General features: G+C 40.2%; 1 protein-coding gene across 1 annotated transcript in view; it reads right to left on the reverse strand.

Annotated features, from left to right (window-relative positions):
• The window catches only part of SNTG1 (syntrophin gamma 1), a 1,650,669-nt gene that overhangs the window by 1,332,365 nt on the left and 297,540 nt on the right, over positions 1 to 20,764 (reverse strand). Inside the window, exons 5-6 of the mRNA XM_078686185.1 lie at positions 16,915 to 16,958; positions 16,786 to 16,827 (exon numbers count right to left, since the gene is read on the reverse strand). Coding sequence (XP_078542311.1) covers positions 16,786 to 16,827; positions 16,915 to 16,958 — 86 coding nt within the window. The remainder of the gene's footprint in view (positions 1 to 16,785; positions 16,828 to 16,914; positions 16,959 to 20,764) is intronic.

Consider the following 20,764-nt stretch of genomic DNA (forward strand, 5'->3'; position numbering starts at 1 on the left):
GAGATATTCGCGCTTAGCGCGAATATCTCCAAAAGTTGGTAATAGGAGATATATATCTTGCATGTTGCAATGCAAATTATTATGGTATATGGAACTCATACCATAATCTCTCAGGAAAGCAGAAACTGATCCTTTTGGGACCGCCTGAGAAGGCTTAGGGGGTGAGGGGTACTCTACTTTGCCCCCTTTTCACGTTCCGAACTATTTTATTTTACTCTCTTCTGTAATTACACAAAATGGCAGCGATAAGATGCATCAGAGACACACAGTGAGAGAAAGGAGGCCGGAGATGAAGAAGAGATGTCAAATACACATTGGAGATAATATAGTGGGAGAAGGGAAGTAAATATGAGTAAACTTACCATGTAACATAAAAATGTTGCACTCTATACTATAAGTCTCATTTTATACTACAATCACTTCGCTACAACCTCATAAATTAAAAATAAAAATGAATAATGTCTCAAACAATTTTTGATTTCTAAATATAAATTTATTCTTCAGAATTTTCTAAATTTGAAAGAACTAGTAACATGTCCTCATCAGCAATTTCCTCTTCAATCATCTCATCTGGAATCTCCTCATTAAAAGTCTGCAATGATGATTCTTGTAACTCTATGGTCTCCAAACATTCGATAAATTCGCCATCAACAGATTGATCAAAAAAATCATTCAAGTCATCTCCTCCTTGTGACAATATTTCATTATTGGTGCTGTCAATTTCAATCAATGTAGTGGAATCATTCAAGTCATCTCCTCCTTGTGACAATATTTCATTATTGGTGCTGTCAATTTCAATCAATGTAGTGGAATCATTCAAGTCATCTCCTCGTGACAATATTTCATTATTGGTGCTCTCAATTTCAATCAATGTAGTGGAATCATTCAAGTCATCTCCTCCTTGTGACAATATTTCATTATTGGTGCTGTCAATTTCAATCAATCTAATGAAATCATACAAGTCATCTCCTCCTTGTGACAATATTTCATTATTGGTGCTCTCAATTTCAATCAATGTAGTGGACAATGCAAAAGAAATTGCCACGGTCTCTTCATTGTGAGCCATTTTATTTTGAAATTGCTTGCTGTAAATTGCAGAAAAAAATAATCACTTTCATTTATCGTTTTTAGTAATACATAATATAAAACTAACTTTATCAAGTATTTAGTATAACAGAAGGACTGCAAATAAATAACAGAAAACATTTTTCAAATTATCTTCAAGTGTACAACATAGTTCCCCTTACAAATTAACAACTCACCTTTTTAAAAGTAGGAGAAGTGTTAGTACTGTGTAAATCAAACACCAGAAATTCACCACCAAAAATTCCTCACAAATGTACCTCAGACAGTAGTATCACAAAATGGCTGTGGTTTCCTCTCATTTGAGATATATACATAACCAATTAACTTTCATCACACACAAATACAAAACCAAAGTAACATTTTAATTGGTTCTAAATTTCAACACTTTCAAATGTGTTTTCCCCATGCAATTTTCCATAGGACATTTACATACGTCTACAGCCTGAATGGCTGAACGGAATTACACCAAACTTGGCAAAATGGTACATCAAACCTAAGAGGTCAGGAAGGATCTACTATGCCCCCTTATGGTCATTTGCCCCTTCGCTTTGGCCTCCTCTTGTCTCTCGATCCTACCGAGAGACAAGATGGCGGCCGCTACGGACTGTTTGTAATGTTGACAGACGCCGGAGAACCAATCAGCTTCGCAAAGCTCCGTAACGCGAAAAGTACGCGAAGCGGAGCGCTGTTACAGATATATATCTTTTTTGGAACGTTAATTTCTCAAAATCCACTGGAGCACATATATTGAGACCTAGCAAAGGCACATTGGGCTACCAGTCCCTAATATTTTGCCAAGTTTCGTGCAAATCCATTCAGCCGTTCGATTATTATTATTATTATTTTTTTTTGCCCCGCGGGACCCTTTTAAAACCTCCACATCAAACCTAGGGGGTCAGCGAGGATCTACTATGCCCCCTTATGGTCATTTGCCCCTTCGCTTTGGCCTCCTCTTGTCTCTCGATCCTACCGAGAGACAAGATGGCGGCCGCTACGGACTGTTTGGAATGTTCACAGACGCCGGAGAACCAATCAGCTTCGCTTCACAAAGCTCCGTACCGCGAAAAGTCCGCGAACCGGAGCGCTGCCCGGTCCGCTGTTACAGATATATATCTTTTTTTGAACGTTAATTTCTCAAAATCCACTGGAGCACATATATTGAGACCTAGCAAAGGCACATCGGGCTACCAGTCCCTACAATTTTGCCAAGTTTCGTGCAAATCCATTCAGCCGTTCGGGCTAAAAGTGAGGCCAACCGCCCTATGGAAAACTCAATGTTAAAAACACGTTTTGGGACCCACCTTTTTTCTCGGCCCCCCCTTGACGAACCCCCCCCAAATTTTCAAGGGCTGCTCAGAAACAAAATGTGCAATTTTCCTGAAAATTTCAGCCAATTCCGTCCACAAACGCCAAAGTTATTAGACATAGAATTTTCAAAAATCCCATAGAGAAAAAATCCTAACTATATATACCTACTGGCGACCGCCAGTAGGTAATATATATATATATATATATATATATATATATATATATATATATATATATATATATATATATATATATATATATATATTTCCACAGGTAGTCTCTCTTCCACAAGATAGACAAGGGGGCACAAAACAAAATTCTTTATTGGTCAAGGTTTTCATGACGCGTTTCAGCAATAAGCTTTCATCAGATGCGCTTCCTTGTAAATTGCCACTGCCACTGCGGTATATATATATATATACATATTACCTGCTTGCAGTTCGCCAGTAGGTAGTTATAGTTAGGACCTATTTTCCATAGGAAATCTGCAACATTCTATCTGGAATAACTTTGGCACTGGTTAATGAATCTTCGCAAAGTTTTTAAAACTAATTATCATATCCGGTCCGCTCCTTTCCTGAAAGTCTCGGGATGATTCGTGTAGCGGGGACTGAGAAAAAAGAGGGATCCCAAAACATGTTTTCCCCATGCAATTTTCCGTAGGACCTTTTGACGCAGCTACAGCCCGAACGGATTTACACCAAATTTGGTAGTCCTCAGTTCAGACTCGCGCCTTTTGCTTAAATGGTGTAAATCCGTTCAGTAGTTCCTGAGAAAATGACATTTAAAAGTATATATATATATATATCTATTGCTGCGCAGGATCCGCACCCCCGAAGCGCACCCTGCCATGCATGAGCTGTATTCTAATTGGCTGACAACACTCCAAATCAGGAAGTGTTTGTAGCCATCTTGGCAGGGTAGAAACACCCTGACCCCCTAGGCCTGCTCAGGGGGTCCCACAAGGACACCCAAGGCCCAAAAATGTTTCCTTTAAAAAAAAAAAAAACGGCAAAATCCACGCTGGATGCGCGGATCCTGCCAATGAAAATCAAAAATGAATGACTCCCGTGCTTCAATGCCAATTAGCCCCGAGGGGGGCCAAATCCCAGGGGCATTTTGAAAACGAGTGTGGGGGGGCAATCCCCCCCTTACTGCCCCGGGGACCACCACCCCTGGGGAAAAGTTTGATTAATTGCGGGGGGGCACAAGGGCCCCCCCCGCAGCCCCGGGGACTGCTACCCCCGGGGCTTAAACTTAAATGTAGAGGGGCCACTAAAACACCCCCCTAGCCCGGGGGACCGCCACCCCTTGGGGCTCAACTTCACTTTTATTTGTGGGGGTCACTCTGCCCCCTCGCATCTCCAGGGACCACCACCCCTGGGGCTTTTTAAAAAAAATATTTGTACCCTGTGTGGGGGGGGCTCAAGCCTCGGGACTGCCACCTCCCCAGGGCACTAAATATTTAAATTGGGGGTCAATGACGGACCCCCCCAGTCCCGGGGACCACCACCCCGAGGCTTGGCAGATGATGGGAGGGGGGCCGCACGGCCCCTCTCCTGGAGCCTTGTGATGGCCCTGGGGACCGCCACCCCCCCAGGGCCGGCTCCTGCAGTGTCCTGGGGTGCCCACCCTGGGAAACTGTAGTTTGCTATGGCAGGGTGGGAGCCTTGCGGCTGCCACCCTGCCATGGAAAACTGCTTTGCTCTTTGGAAGAGAGAGCAGGAAACCTGCTCTCTCTTCCAAATAGCAAAGCAAATTGCTTTTCCACATGGGGAGCAGCATGGTAGCTGCTCCCCGTGTAGAAAAGCAAGCAGGATGCGGGGAGCCGGCTGGGACCGTGGGGGGATTGGGGACCCTGCGCAGAAAAAGGGGGGACCCCCTCTAGAAGAGTAATATAAGGGCAGGGAGAAGAGGGGAAATACAAAACCATCAAAGCATAAAAAGTCTCCCTCCGACCTACAGTTATTTTACATTGGTATCATATCCCTTTTCATAATGAGCTATACAAAAACTATTCGAAAAACAAACCAATTCACAAAAATATATTTTTAATTTCTTTTATTAAAAATATTTCTATCTTATTCTCTTTTTTTATAAGCATTTATACCATATTTTTCTCTTTTTTTACAGAAAAACAATACATAAATTATCCAAAATCAATATATATATAAACAAACAATCAAAAAGGCATAAAATACACAACCCGTTTTAATCCCGCGAGAGAAGACACTCTTCAAACTCACACACACACTTTCATACCATGGAATCACTTTCCCCAAACGCACATTCAATCAATCTGGGAGGAGTGACATAGCAGTTTCCATAGACTATATCCAACAACTGCACAAGACAGGATCTTGATTAGGCTCTAGTCGACGCGTTTCGGTGGCTCAACAAGGATGACATGCCACCTTCTTCAGGACCAGCTAGAAAACAAAGAAGAGTGTCTACTCAGCCCGGGGAAAATAACCACCCAAAAATATAATGTATTGAATCAAAGAGGCATCACGCTTAACAAGTTTGAAGGAGGTATACCTATCCTTCCGATATAGGGTGTGGGATAGAAGTTCAAGTATTCTCTATCCTGTTATATATCTCTTTATACCACGACTGTATCATGCAGCATCTATTGGAATCGATATATATTCAATTTGTCAACTTGCACCAAGGTCTAGAAAGGCGAGAGAATGCTGATCCCAGCCATTTTCTCAATCCAATTCGTTTTTTTCTTATTCCCCCTCTTTTTTGTGTGGAAGCCTCGTGGTCACAGTAATATAAACCTGCAGGGTATTTGATATTTCATATATAAGTATAGAAGCTGCTATATTATTAATTTGTACTATATGCGTCTCCTCTTACAGGGCCCTCTTAGGTCTGAAACACCTCCGTCAGCAACGCGGCATTCCTCGTGGTAAAACACACCGGCAAAAAAAAATAAAACAAGGTCCCCAAGGAAGAGGGCCAGCCCCGGGGGATGGGGTCCAGGGACTAGAAATGGCCCAGGAGGGAGCCATGCGCCCCCGTCCCCAAAATGTAATTAAAAAAGGCCAACCCCGGTGGATGGGGTCCCCGAGGTCATAAATGGCCCAAGGCAGCCCCCCTCCTAGAAGTAGAAAATGTTTTTAAAAAAGGGCCATGCCCGGGGGATGGGTCCCCGGGGCCGTTTATGGCCTCTGGAGGGGGGCCACGCGTCCCCCTTCCAGAAATTTTAATACAAAAAAAAATAGCAGGCAGGCCCTGGGGGAGGGGGTCCCCAGGGCCAAAATATTGTGAAAAGAAAAATACCGTCATCATGCTGGAGGCCACGCCCCCTACCAGCATCACTCTGCAAATGCGCCCCCTGGCGCGTTTGCAGAGGGGGAACAAATTCTTTTCAAAAACTGGGGTCCCTGTGGGCCAATTAGCTCACCAGGAACCTCTACTATGCACCAAGGGGCTACGTTGCAGAGAGGTGTTCTGAGGCCACTCCCCTTTTTACACCTGTCTGAAATGCAGCTCTGTGGTGCTTACTGGAGGTAGCTGGTCAGCTAGTTGCTCCCCAGGGACCCTCAGTATTCAAGGGAAGTTAATCCATCAACTTAAAACGCGCCACGGGGCACGTTTGCACAGTGGTGAAGGGAGGGGGCTGGGCCTGAGTTCACTTGTGTGCATAAACACCCTGTGGCGCGGTTTAAGTTGGAGAATTAATTACTTGCCAATCTTGAGGGTCCCTGGGGGCCAACTAGCCCACCAGGTACCTCCAGTAAGCGCCCAGAGCTGCGTTGCAGAGTGTTGTAAAAAGGGGCGTGGTCTACAAACACCTCTCCGCAACGCAGCCCCCTGGCTCATACTGGAGGTATCTGCTGGGCTAGTTGGCCCCAGGGACCCACAGGATTGAGGAGGAATTAATTCTCTAACTTAAAACGCGCCACAGGGCGTGTTTGCAGACATGTCACCTCAGGCCACGCCCCCTTCATTCACCACTGTGCAAATGCGCCTCGTGGCACGTTTTAAGTTGGTGAATTAATTCTCTTTCAATACTGAGCGTCCCTGAAGGCCAAATTGCCCAACAGGTATCTCCAGTATGCACCAGGGAACTGCGTTGCAGGCAGGTGTTCAGAGGCCACGCCCCTTTTTACACCTCTCTGCAACACAGCTCTGTGGCACTTACTGGAGGTACCTAGTGGGCTAGTTTGACCCTAGGGAACCTTAGGATTGAAGGGGACCTAATCTCTCAACTTAGAACGGTGATAGGGCGCATTTACACAGTGGTGAAGGGAGGGGACGGGCCTGACGTGATGTGTGCAAACACGTCCTGTGGCGCGTTTTAAGTTGGGGAAAAAATTCCACTTCAAACCTGACGGACCATGGGGGCCAAGTAGCCCACCAGGTGCTTCCAGGAAGTGTCAATTCACTGCGTTGCAGAGAGGTGGTGCAGGCCGTGCCCCTTTTTACAACTCTCTGCTACGCAGCTCTGTGGCACTTACTGGATGTACTACGAATTCCGCTTTACTCACCTGTTATCAGGAGAGACCTCAGTGCTGCATCTTTGAGCCCAGTACTGATCCTGAAAAGTAATTCTAACCATACTTATCAGTAACTTGAATTTCCTTCCATAGGCTACCATTGACTGGTTTCACTTGGAAATTCTTCTAAGTGTGGAGTTTTGGAACTTTAAAATATTAACCTAAAATCATCCGAACAACGAATTCCAATTTACTCACCTGTTATCAGGAGAGAACCTAGGGCTGCATCTTTTAGCCCAGCATTGACCCTGAAAAGTAATTCTAACCGTACTTACCAGTAACTTGTATTTCCTTCCATAGGAATCCATTTTCTGGTTTTCACCAGAGAAGTTTTGTGGCTATTTTCACAAACTAAAAATACTCCCTAAAAATCGCCTGTATGACTTAAACACATTCTTTCAACTATTTGCAGGAGATGCACCAGTCCTGGATCCAGGATCCACCACTGAGTAAGAAAAAGTAATGATAACACTACTTACCTGCTAAGTGAATTTCCTCTCAAAGGATAACATTGGTGATTCTATGTCAAAAAAGTTCTGTCAACTTTTAAAATACAATAATATTCCTTAAAAATCACTACTGTAACCAAAACACTTTTACTCAACTGTTTACAGGAGATGTCCAAGGACTGAATCTAGGATCCAGTCATGTGGTTAGAAAAGTAATCCATAAAGTAACTAATTGCATTTAACTAGAAATGCACATTGAGCTCAATGTTGCATTGTGTTTGAAATTGTGTTGCCCATTGTACCAACAGTAACTACTGCACTTAAAAGTCTATTGACTATTTGCAAAGTATTTAAAGTAAATGAATTCATTCTGAGAAAGTATATTTTGTAATGTAATGTTTAATGTACTTATAATGTAATTTAAAAAATAAATATCTAAAAATAAATAGTTTAAAAAATGTAGTAAATCAGAATAAAAAAAATAAATATAACAATTAATACATTTAAAAATTGTCATTTACAAAACCTTTGAAATTCACAGAAAAAAACATAGGTTTCAGATATGTTATAGTTGGAAATTAGCATTAAAAAAACCTTGAAATGCACTGAAAAAACCATAGGTTTCAGGCATGTTATAGTTAGGAATTAGAAAAAACCTTAGATAATCACTGAAAAAAACATAGGTTTTATGGGTGTTATAGTTGCTGGAGATTTCACTCGTACAAAACCATTGAAATTCCTCCCTTATAGTTAGTTATACTAAGTATAACTCGCGCATCGCAATCCACTGCTGATGATGTCAGATATTACATCATTCATGACATGGTCAGTGACATCACTGATGACATCTCAAATGACATCACAGATGACAACATCCACGTGACAATCTGATACATCTTATCCTACACTAGTTTAACCTTTCAACACTCATTATAAAATATGGAGTACCATATTTGAAACCATTGACACACCAAAAACAGTTTCTAAAAACCCATTCAGTGATTCCTACATCTGTACACACATCTAAACACTTACCCATAGATTCACTCATACATGCTAACAAAGATCAATAGAACACTATTAAATATACTTATACACCTACATCGACATTACACACCAGCACACATCCTATTCACTTATGCAGTCATTCTACTCACTTATGCAAACAATTGATCATACTTACATTTACAACGCTACACACTTATACAAACACCACTTTATTTATTCATATAGATAGTAAGTCATACTTAGTGTGTTATAAAATCACTATAACAAGTATACAGTTTTCGATACAGTCACTCATACAATCACTGAGTCTTATGTATACTTATTTATATACAGCAAATGTCACATACACTGGCTTTTATATTTCTACTTTGTTGGACATGTATCATTGAGAAATATATTTACTCATCACCACACCCATAAAGAGATTCACTCACCCAAACAACTGTTTGCACATACAGTCTTAACCTCATATACATAGTAAATCAACTATTTACACATCTTTGGACAGTCACACACCTCCCACTCAACTACACACATTCTTTATCCCATACAAATACTCACTTAACTAATTAATAACTAATATAGACTTTCACATAGCTAGTAACCAATGTATGTAGTAGTTTACACAACAAGAGATAGAGTGATACAGATATTCACACAGTTTAATCACTAGCCCATATATTTAGTGAGACACTTTAAATTAGTCACTTAAACAGTCAATCACAGTGCTACTAAATCCTCCATCCAGACACTTGTACATCCACTCATTCTTCAATGCAGATTGCTCTCTCTCTATATATATATATATATATATATATAATACATATTTAAATATCGAACCAAACCACATTCACTGGATGATGTCATCAGTGATGTCGCTGACCATGTCATGAATGATGTCTGTCATGAATGATGTCATATGTGACATCATCAGCAGTGGATTGCGGGCGCGCAAGTTATACTTAGTACAACTAACTATATCAGAGGAATTTCAATGGTTTTGTACGAGTGAAATGTCCAGCTAACTATAACACCCCTAAAACCTATGTTTTTTTCAGTGAATGTATATATAGAGAGCTTGACAGTATTACTGATGGCGATATCAAACTATTAATTGGAACCACACGTAAGGAAATCAGTGAGAGGCTCCGCAAACATGAAGAAAAAATCAAGGTTCGCAAAGTGCATAAATTTGCGAGAGATCAAAGAGATTACGAGTTGGGCCAAATTTATACCTTTTCACGTAAATACGACCAAGCAAAGAAGTTAAGGATATCCAAAATTAACGTGAACAAAGGTCAACCAAGGGGGCCATGCGAACCAGCTAGCAACAATGCTGGGTCGGATGTAGACACTGTTTCCCTCACAAGTGGGTCAAGCGCCACAGATTCGGATTCAAGTTTAACAGAAAGCGGCGTAGCCAGTGAAATACCTAATTGGGTGAAGAGATTGATTTCTTAGTGGAGGAGCGTCTACAAAAGCTCTGTCCCAGGACAAGGAATTACAACAGCGGAAAAGGCGGAACGCAAAGCGTAGGGCGAAGAGAAAGTGCTGCAAAGCCGCAACAACAACCAAAAAAGAAACCTTGGTTCAACAAGAAAAAGCAATAAATGACTGCACAATTACTAATTTATCCAATATAACTTTGACTGCAGCAGAGGAACAACTTCTGGCTTTAGGGCTTAATTACTGCCCGGAAAGTACTTTTAACTACACATGCACGAGAGCAGATGTGTTCCGCTTTATAAGCTGAAAATGAAAATGTTTCTTGCAATCAAACCTGCCACAAATATGGGTGAAAAAAAGAGCGACACAGGATTGAACAAGGTCGCAAATTTCCACACACTGTGGCTGCAGATGCTAAACTATTACTCACACTTTGTGATTTAGGCAAAGGGTCAAGTTCGCAGAATGGCATGGAAAACATGGAATGTGCCAACACGCAGCAGGATTCACGAGGCATTGGCATAAAACAGAAAGGAGCAGGGGAAAGCCCATTTAAACCAGTTAGTACATTTATACCTGTCATTTCCAAAGACGCTGTGGATATTTTTCACGAGTGTATTGTGGAAGATTTAAAGAAATTAAATCGGAAAGTGAAAAGCCAAAGGCTTTCTTTCAAAGCCAAAGGCCAAAAGCAGAAGTTGTTCCTCTGCTGCAGTCAAAGTTATATTGGATAAATTGGTAATTGTGCAGTCTTTCAAACAAAAGCAATATGAGAATTTAATGGAGAAACTGAGCAACAACCAGGAAGTGGTCATAAATAAATCAGACAAAGGCGGTAATATAGTTTTGTGGCAAAAAAACGACTATATTACTGAAGCCATGAGACAATTGAATGACACCAGCTGTTATGTTAGATCTAATGGCCTGACCTACAAAAAAAGCAAGGGAAGGTTTGAAAAAATTGTTATCATCTTATAAGAGATCGAATTTAATATCATCTTCTGAGTTTGAATTTCTGAATGTGGAGAATCCTGTGATACCCATTCTGTACTTAATACCAAAAGTACACAAGATGAAAACACCAACTCCTGGTAGGCCTATAATATCAGCCATAAACAGCATCAGTGAAAATATTTCCCGCTATATTGATTTTTATCTACAGGATCTAGTGAAAGGTTTACCAAGTTACCTGAAGGACACTGGAGATTTTTTAAACAAATTAAATGACATTCAGTGGCAGGAAGAATGGTGCATCATGACTCTGGACATTGAGTCATTGTATACCTGTATAGACCATTCTAAAGGTGTTGAAGCCATCAAGCACTATCTTGGAAGCAGATCCTGTGAGTGCTATGGCCACAATAAGATTAACCCTGGGCGTAGTGTGCGTAGTGGGGCTCCGCGGAGCTACGCGAAGTGGGCACACAACTACGCCCACCCGCGCACTCCGCGTAGCCCCACTCCGCGCCGCCCGCCTCCCTCCCGCCCTCCCTAAATACATAAATAAAAGTATAAAAAGCTTTTAAAAACACTTACCTTGTCTGCCGCGTCCCCGGGGCTCCCTCTCGCCGTCCCGCGATTCGCGCCGCCACCGATTCGGATCCTAATGCGCATGCGCGGGCGGCCGCGCATGCGCATTCCTCATGAGAAATGCGCATGCGCGGCCGCCCGTGCATGCGCATTAGGATCCGAAATGGCGGGGCGAATCGCGGGACGGCGAGAGGGAGCCCCGGGGACGCGGCAGACAAGGTAAGTGTTTTTAAAAGCTTTTTATACTGTTTATTTATGTATTTAGGGAGGGCGGGAGGGAGGCGGGTGGCGGCCAGCTACGCACCGTCTGCGGAGCGCGCGTAGTGCCGCCTGGCTACGCCCGCTACGCAAAATGCGTAGGAGACGGCACTCCGTGCACTCCGTGCACAGAGCGTAGCTGGCCGCCCAGGGTTAAATAAGATGTTGTGCGAATTGGTGGACTGGTTTCTACATAATAATTTCTTCATGTTCGGCAAGGACATTTGGAAACAAGTCAGGGGTGTGGCGATGGGATCATGCTTCTCCCCCAGCTATGCGTGTTTACACGCAGGCTGGTGGGAGGAGCGGAGTCTCATCACCACACCCAGTTTTAATCATGTAAAGTACTGGATGCGCTTTATTGACGATGTGTTTTGTGTATGGGAGGGGGATGATTCTAGCGCCCAAGAGTTTGTAAATTGTCTGAATAATAATCAAGGCAACTTATTCTTTACCTCCAACATTAGCAAAAACAGGTCAGAATTTTTGGATGTTGACATCACAGTGGATAACTGTATCATAACTACATCACTGTTCCGTAAAACCACTGCAGGCAATAGTATTTTGCACGCCAGCAGTGGACATCCCAGACACGTGATAAAAAGTTTTCCCTATGGGGAACTACTGCGTCTGAAAAGAATTTGTAACACCCCTGAGAAATTCGAGTTGGGAGCGAAAGAGATGGTGGCACGATTGAGAGCCAGGGGATACAGTGAGGTGACACTACAAAGGGCAATGTCCAAATGTCAAGAAAGATCTAGGGAATCCTTATTACAACCTAAGGTCCTGGAAGAACAAGACGGCAATGAAGCTCCGCGCTTGATTTTAACTTTCAGCAAGCAGGAGAGAAAAATCAGATCCATTGTAAGGCAACATTGGCCAATTTTGATGACAGATGGGGTCCTAAGCGAGAGGTGCCTGATACCCCTACCATCACACATAGGAGAGCTAACAGTATGCGCAACAGAATTGTGAAAACAAGCCCAGAGTTGGGTAGTGGCAGTACCTGGCTCAAACTGAAAGACGGTTTCTTTAAGTGCTCGACATGTCGAGCTTGTAAATTTGGCACCAATACCGCGCACTACAATACTCCCTTTTCAAATGTCAGTACGGCAATAAGAGGTTATTACAACTGTCGAAGTGAATATGCTGTGTATATCCTGTCGTGTACCTGTGACTTACATTATGTGGGCAGCACTAAGCTGCAGGTGCACGTCAGGATATTGCAGCATTTAAGGGCAATAGTGAATAGTGACAGTGCCTATCCAGTAGCCCGCCATTACAGATGCACACATAACAATGATCTGACGTGCCTCACGTATTTTGTGATTGACGCGGTTGCACACTTGAGGAGGGGAGGAGATAGAGAGCAGGCGTTGAGAAAAAGGGAAACTGAATATATAGTTGCGTTAGACAGCAAATACCCTAACGGGCTTAACACAACTGAGGATTTGTACAACTTCCAGTAGAAGTAGAGAGCCCATCTCAGTGCTAGCTTAGCTCTCCCTTCCATGTTCCCCGTACAACGAAAGAAGCAACAAATCATTTTTTCACTGACGAAAAACCCTGAGTCAGATTAGGTTCGAAATAGATGAATATTATGGCTGCTATGAGACCCAGTGCTTTGCTGTGAATATGATATGTATTGTTATCAATAGAAGGAGGCTGAGATATATATCCCGTTACGTATCAGACCACAAATGTGAATAGTGATGAAATATTCTTTTTTCTTTTTTGTATTGTCACCACATGTAAATAGGTATATATACACAGGATTTGTAATAAATGTTGGGTTTTGTTTCTGTAAAGAAAAAGAGTGCATAGGTCTGAGTAGTTAAGGGGTGAAATAGAGATATTTCACGGTACAAATTAACTGACCGCTGTAGATATCAATTGAAGGTTATCACGTGTCAAGACACTTATAATTGGTTTTTATGGAAACGGTCAAGTTAGGTCCACGGCTGTAATGAAGCTTAAGTAATAGTTATAGTTTCATTGTGGCATGTAAGGGTGATAAAGTGGTAGAACTGTTGTCATGTAGTGATGTTAGATAATTATTCATTTGAGGCAGCACCACACTGTTGGTGTGGCATTCAAGCATTCTGTGTAGGATCAGATGTTGTGTTAATTAACGCATTATGCATTTATGCAGCGAGTTGTACATAGTCTATAAATTAAATTATGTTTATTATATATTTTTAATCTAAGTATGCACAGCACTCTCTGATCACGTACATACAATGTCACATAACTATATTCAAAAGCAATATTTCAGTATATAGGTATGTTGCCCAGTTCAAATGGATCATGCATTTATGCAGTAATATTATTTGACAACTTTCCGTTTTTTCCAAAAATGTTAAAACGATAAGTACAGGTTATGCAGTGTATTTCAGTCCGTGTATATATAAAATATAAAAATGATCGTGGACTAAAAACAAAATACTTTGCATCAACAAGCCAATACAGAGCTGGTATAGGACCTAGGAAAACGTCAGCATGTTTTCTATGTTTATGATTGACCATGTGACTCACTAAGGAGGTGGAACAACTGAGCAACACTAAAAAAAAGTATTTAAAACATAAAGCTGACCGGGTGCACGGTGTGTGAACAAGAGCGCGTGGATGCTCGAAACGCGTCGCCCGTTGAAAGGTTGAAATAAATTTTACCTTGCTGAAGCCGTGGGGTCCGTCTCTTCATTTCGCCACGATTGTGGAGGTTGTGAAGAGTGCTGGTATATATATGTATATATCAGCCCCATAAGGCACCATAACAGTGCTGATATAGTTGACTGGTATAAAAGAGTAAAAGAGAAGAAGGACAAATGTTTGTAACCATGAGCAAGGTCTTTGGATCGAAACGAGTAGGTGGAGTAGAGTGCTGTGTGCTGTAATGGCACTTGAATAATTAAAACCTTCTGAAATCATATCCTGGATGAGTGCGAGTCTAATTTCTTGGTGAAAAATTAATAATCAGGGGAAGCCCGTCCCTGCGACTCGCACCAGCTGTGGGAAGCGCGCCTTCTGTAACGGGAGTGCTTTGGTGAGCAAAATATATATATATATATATATATATATATAATTATATATAAAAAATATATATAATCCCAATATGATTACAGTAATTTCCAGATAGCAGTAAATCAACTTCCATGCCACTTCAATATGTCTGCCTTTAAATTCAACCACGTAATCACATCCCCACTTTCAGATTAACACTGATTGCAGCCGTGTTATATATCTTTTAACAGTTTTTCCTTAAGATGGCACTTCTCAACCACACCGCATGAGATATGACTTTACCTGATGTTAGGGATACTACATTTAGGGCCGCACATACAGAAAAGTAAGAACGGTACGGCATCCCCAGCTCTTGACTACTAATTAATGCTACCGTCTTGTGACTACTATCACACCTCACATTTTACAGCACTGATGATTAGGTCTATAAGAATGGCATATCCTCTCAGGAAATTTTACAGGCATGCTGTAATCTTAGACTACTGGATAATAGGTCCCTGATAAACTTATAACTAACTACCTCTTTTCTCTCGTCTCCCTCCTAGACTATTACGTCGTGCTTATTTTCAGATTTGGTAGAGTGGCTTTCATGTACATATGCTAATTCCTCAATGGAGAGATGTCTCCTGAACTATTTTAGCTTCACATATATTAATTTGGGCATAGGTTGTAAAGATTGTCTATCACACCAAATATTTTTTGCATTGAGTATAAGAGTGTCATCATTTTTAGGATATTTGTTTTCTCACGTTGGCTGTGGGCACATCAGTATACCTATCTCTATAGTTCTTTCCTGTTATGTTTTATCTTTATTTTATGATTTATGTGATGTTTATCTATATGTTCTATCCCTGAATAATCATCCGGCTTGTGTAACTGTAAAATAGTTTTCTTTTTCTTTAAATGTATGATTTTTGTAATGTTGACTTTTATTCTAAATGTATGTTTGAGTCTTAAAAAACCCCAGGCTTGTGTGCCTCTATGGTGGGAAAAATATATTCACTGGCTGTCTTTGAATTTGATGAATACCTTTTCTATAAGGTGAAGAGTAAAGGAATAAATGAATCCTTTTCACCACATGATTTCTGATATTCAGTACCTCTTGATTAATGAATATGATTAATCTGATCACGTTTGCCTTTGTATTTAAAACTTAATTTACCTTTATACCACGGTCTTTTTGACTTCGATGTAACTAGCCTAGCATGTTATTATTATCTTGTGCTGCAATTTTGAGGGGAGGGGCTCACATTCCTCTAGGAGATACTTACAAAACCTTCTAATTAGCTCCATAATGAGGCCTTATTTGAGAACCTGGGACCAGATGTATGACAGTTTTTTTGCGGTCAAAATAGGAAATCGGCCCGTTTGCGATTGCAAAAAAGGGTGGTGGTATTTACAAACACTATTTTGCGAGTCGTTGACTCACAAAATAGTGTTTGAAAGTCGCTATTATGAAGGGGAGTGCAAAGGGCGTCCCTTCCTAATAGTGAGTCAGAATGGTCTCTACCAAAAGGCTTTGAATATTAGCAACCATATATTGAAACACACCTGAAGGTGGGAAACATCTGCCTGATAATCAAATATACAAACTAAAATTGAATTGGATAGCTATAAAACTAAACCAACACATGGCATATACTTAAATTAGCCAGAATTCAATTGCAATTCTCTGTTAATGGATACACACTTCCAGGAGAAGGCTTAGAAGAATTGAGAGCATATGTAGAGTGGTACAATACATCCAGTATAATAGAAATAGGACAAGCCATTCCACATCAACAAACGTGGAGGAGTAGCTAGTTTGAGTTTAGATAATCGCTGCTGTAGTTGTTATGTGTGGGTTGTAACTTAGTACAGATCTCGTGTAAATGGAAATCGTGTTAATGGCGCTTCAAAAAAGCTTAGCATGAAGTATTTCCTATGACGCTTTGCCTGTGGATTTCTATAGCCTCTATTGATCAGAATATGCATTTGCTTCATGTGGAGGATTCTATTTCAGCACGAAAAGCTTAAATAGTCTAGTGGGATAAGGACCAACAAGAGACTATTATCTGAGTATTTCAAACTCCTTGAGTCATGCCATTAGCAAAAATGAATAACAGTGATATTGCCAGCCACTTCACAATAGCTTACAGCTCATTCTTAAGATAAAGATCAGGATAGCTCACCACTTCTTCATGTTTGCATTTCCTCACATTAATACCGTTTATCTGCAAGGAAGAGAGGTTCAACATGTAATTTACTTCAATTAAAACAAATGGTGTTATTGTACAGCGAAAACAACACACAGGGCTTACTTGTAATATTGCGTCTCCGATGAAGAGCAGGCCTGAGAGTTCAGCTGCAGCAAAAGAGAAATACCATTTTTATAAAAGGATATAAAAATAACATGAAATTGAGGGAATTAATTGAAACACCAATTCTGTGCAAGATACTGAGCAGTCATTTTAAGTACTGAAGCTACCACCACTGTGTTATTTCGAAGAATACTGCCAATTCATTAATTTAATCTGTCTTTAATTCCTGAATTTGCATACATGGTTGCTCAGGACTATTATACTGTATTATTCTCTTGCACTGAGGGTGTTTTTTTCTGTGGCATAATATAAATGGAATATGATAATCCAACATTTCTTTAGGAACTATCTATTAAGTCAGTACATGGTTGTGTAAGAGTCATGGATGACACAACTTCCAGTTAAGGATATTAAGTGCTTAATTTGTAATGTCTATTTCATTTTGAAGAAAGAGGTTAATACATAGTCATTTTCTGATAAGAGGAGTCCAACCTCAGAAATAATTGCCAAATAACACAAATTAAGTTATCAATTTAGTAAGCAGTGACATACACAAGTGAATAAATAGGAGTTACATGCCCTCTATAAAAGTATCAGGTGTTCACGTTATCGCACAATGCTAAGCAGTATACGTGTCTTCTGCAATGCATTATTTTGACAAAAAGAAAGTGACAATTGTGAGATCCTCTTTGATCACATAGTCTGATCAAAATGAAAATGAAAGGAGAACAGCACTAAGCACGGTAAAGTGTGAATATGTGTGGAATATGATACATAAGCTCAAATAAAGTTACCTTGCTTTAATCAGTGTTGTTTTACTGTATAAGATATCATTATTAATAAACGTTTGTCACAGTGCTTGCACTCATCTATTACTTTACCTTTTTAATTTGGGAATGCTGCCCTTCACAAGATCAATTGTAGTTGTATGGTGTTATACTTTTCAACCCAAGACGGTCTGTTTGTCTGGTTTTTCAGACCTCCACATTTTGTCTTCCACCTTTTTCAAGCCATACTCCATTCTGGAATGTATCAGGCTGTGGTGCATCACATTTATTCACAAGGATTACCAAGTGCAAAAAAAAAACCTCGAAGAACACCGGACAAAAATCTGTAAATTTGTGAGTGGTCACGTGCCCTCTGTAAATATTTTCCCAACCTGGTAATACTTGTAAATATACCCATGTCAATAAACAATTGTGCACCTGGTGGAGACAGGCAAACTATTAGTCATGCCTGAGTAGTCCAAAAGTACATTTGCCACATGTTAACTTGACTGCTTAACACCCATCCCTGCAGGCATCTGTTTTACTTTGCATGGAATGGACATCAGGCTGGAGAGAATTGTGTTTCCTCGCTGTCACCTTCGTGGCAGCGAGAAAATAATGACTGCACCTCGTTCATGTTATTTCTTTTGTATGCTTACAGAGTCCCGCCATGGGATGACTTGCCCGTATCATCAGCTCCATTGTTTTATAAATGTCTAAAATATATTCAACGTTGGATCAACAATTGTGTCTGGCTGGCAAGAAGGTGAAATCTCCATCAGATGGACTGACCAGTAGTCATACACTTGTTAGCCTTAAACGTCCAATATATTTGGAACACCATTTATACTTTTTTAGTTGCTTACCATGTCAATTTCTGTACAGAATTAGATTTGGTTTACATTACAGCCACCAGCTGATCCCATTTTCACAGTTTGATCTGATAGCGATTCCTTCCTTAATTTGGTTTAAGTAAAGTTGTGTCTTCACTGAAGTTGCATACATTTATTTGCTAAACCTCTCTGCCTCAAATGCATGCATCTGTATATTATTATATGTCCTATGAGTCTTTGGTTAGTATCTGCATGATCTCCTTAATAGATCAAACTTCTGACGCTTGATGAACAGTAGTTACTGATTTATTTCCCTACTTACAGTCTCTATATTTTCAAAGTGTACGCCTAAATCATGTGTGTTCCCAGGAAAAGCGTTATGTCTATTTTTAATTTTAGTGGTCCAAAGCTTTTGTATCTAAATTGGACTATTGAGGCCATTGGTATGTCAAAGCACAATACAAAGCGCAGTTCTTTTAACACCCTCTGTTAAAATTTTTATTAATTGCCCGTCTATTCATCACAATATACTTTATAATATTGTACAAATTAAATGCCTATCAAATTATAAATATTAAATGTCTATATGTCAATTTGTTATATCAATACTATTTTAATAATCTTATTTCAAACACTATATATTTTATTTTTCCTTTCATGTAACTGAAAAAAGAAAGTGAAGCAAAAAAAGAATTCTGATTCAGTAAATTTAGGCACCCTAATTATACAATATTGCACAGTTGAACATAGAAAGTCTAAAGAATCTAACTGAAAAACGAAACTTTAACACGAGAGGCCTGTGAGTATCTGTAGAATTATGCCAGAATAAAAAATAAGAATAAAATGTAATACAATCTTATCCAATCAAATTTTACATATATATGTGTGGGTATGTGATTGTGTGCATATATACACCTATACATATATATATATATAGATGAAAATGTTTTTTTTTTAAATCAAAGAAATACATTAAAGTTAAACTGACAATTGATGACATCACTGATGACATAGTTCAATACATTTTGCAGAATGGTATGAACAATTAGAACAAGGATTATAATCATACTGCGACTGTGCGTAAATGCATCATCCATACTTTGTACATTCTTTAACAATGTATGATCTCTTAAACTTTTCCATGAAAACCTGGAAATAAATAGCTGCACTTCATAAATCTCCAATCTCCAATATAGATATTACTGATGGCATTACATGACAATTCTTTATTACCAGCATGTGCACAGAAATCCACAGGTGAAAAATATAGTGGAAGGATAAGCTTTAGTTCTTCCCACATATTTTGGCAACAAGACTTTGATATGAGCATCACCCTAGCAACAAACATCTTTAACTCAAACTAGTTGCACTCAATCTCTGCTTTGTTTCAATGTTTGCACTTAAAACTTTACTCAAAGGGAAACTTTAAACCCTATAACTTTTACAAAATGGAATATGACTTGTCTCCAGGACTACCGTATTTCTTACATGCACACATTTACATACAGTCAAGCAAAGCTGTATTTGATGTTAGGCCTATTACTACCTACTTTTTTTCTTAGATGATCTAGCAGATTATAGAGTAATTTGAGGGAACAGAAACTTAGACTTTGTCATCAGTAATGTCATCAGTTATGTCAGTACCCCACTCCACTCTATGCCACTCCCCTCTGCACTGCTTCAATTGACACTGTTACAATCTATGCCTCTCCATTCTATGCTATCCAGTGAATGACACTCCACTGTACACCCCTTCACTCTACACCACTCCACTCTAAGCTATTCCATTGTACATAAATTCACACAACACAACACTCTACGCTATTCCACTCTATACCACTTCACTTTACAATACTCCTATCTATAACTCTACACTATACTCTATTACACTGTTCACTACTCAACTCTATTTCATTCCACTGTACACCATTCCACTCTATGCCCCTCCAGAGTATGCTATTCTACTGAACGCCACTACACTGTACCTCACTCCTGTCTATGCCACACCACTGTATGCCACTCCATTCTACACCACTCCACTCTATGCTATTCCACTGTACACCATTCCACTTTACACTACTCTCCTCTACGACACTCGAATCTACCCTAATTCACTGTACGCTATTCCACTGTAAGCAATTCCACACTATGGCACTCCACTCTACGCCACTCCATTCTACGCCATGCACACTACGCAACTCCACCTAACACTATTCCACAATATGCAACTCCACTGCACTCCTCTCCACT

The sequence above is a fragment of the Lissotriton helveticus genome, chromosome 4_1, assembly GCF_964261635.1.
Source record: "Lissotriton helveticus chromosome 4_1, aLisHel1.1, whole genome shotgun sequence".
NCBI classification, from domain to species: domain Eukaryota; kingdom Metazoa; phylum Chordata; class Amphibia; order Caudata; family Salamandridae; genus Lissotriton; species Lissotriton helveticus.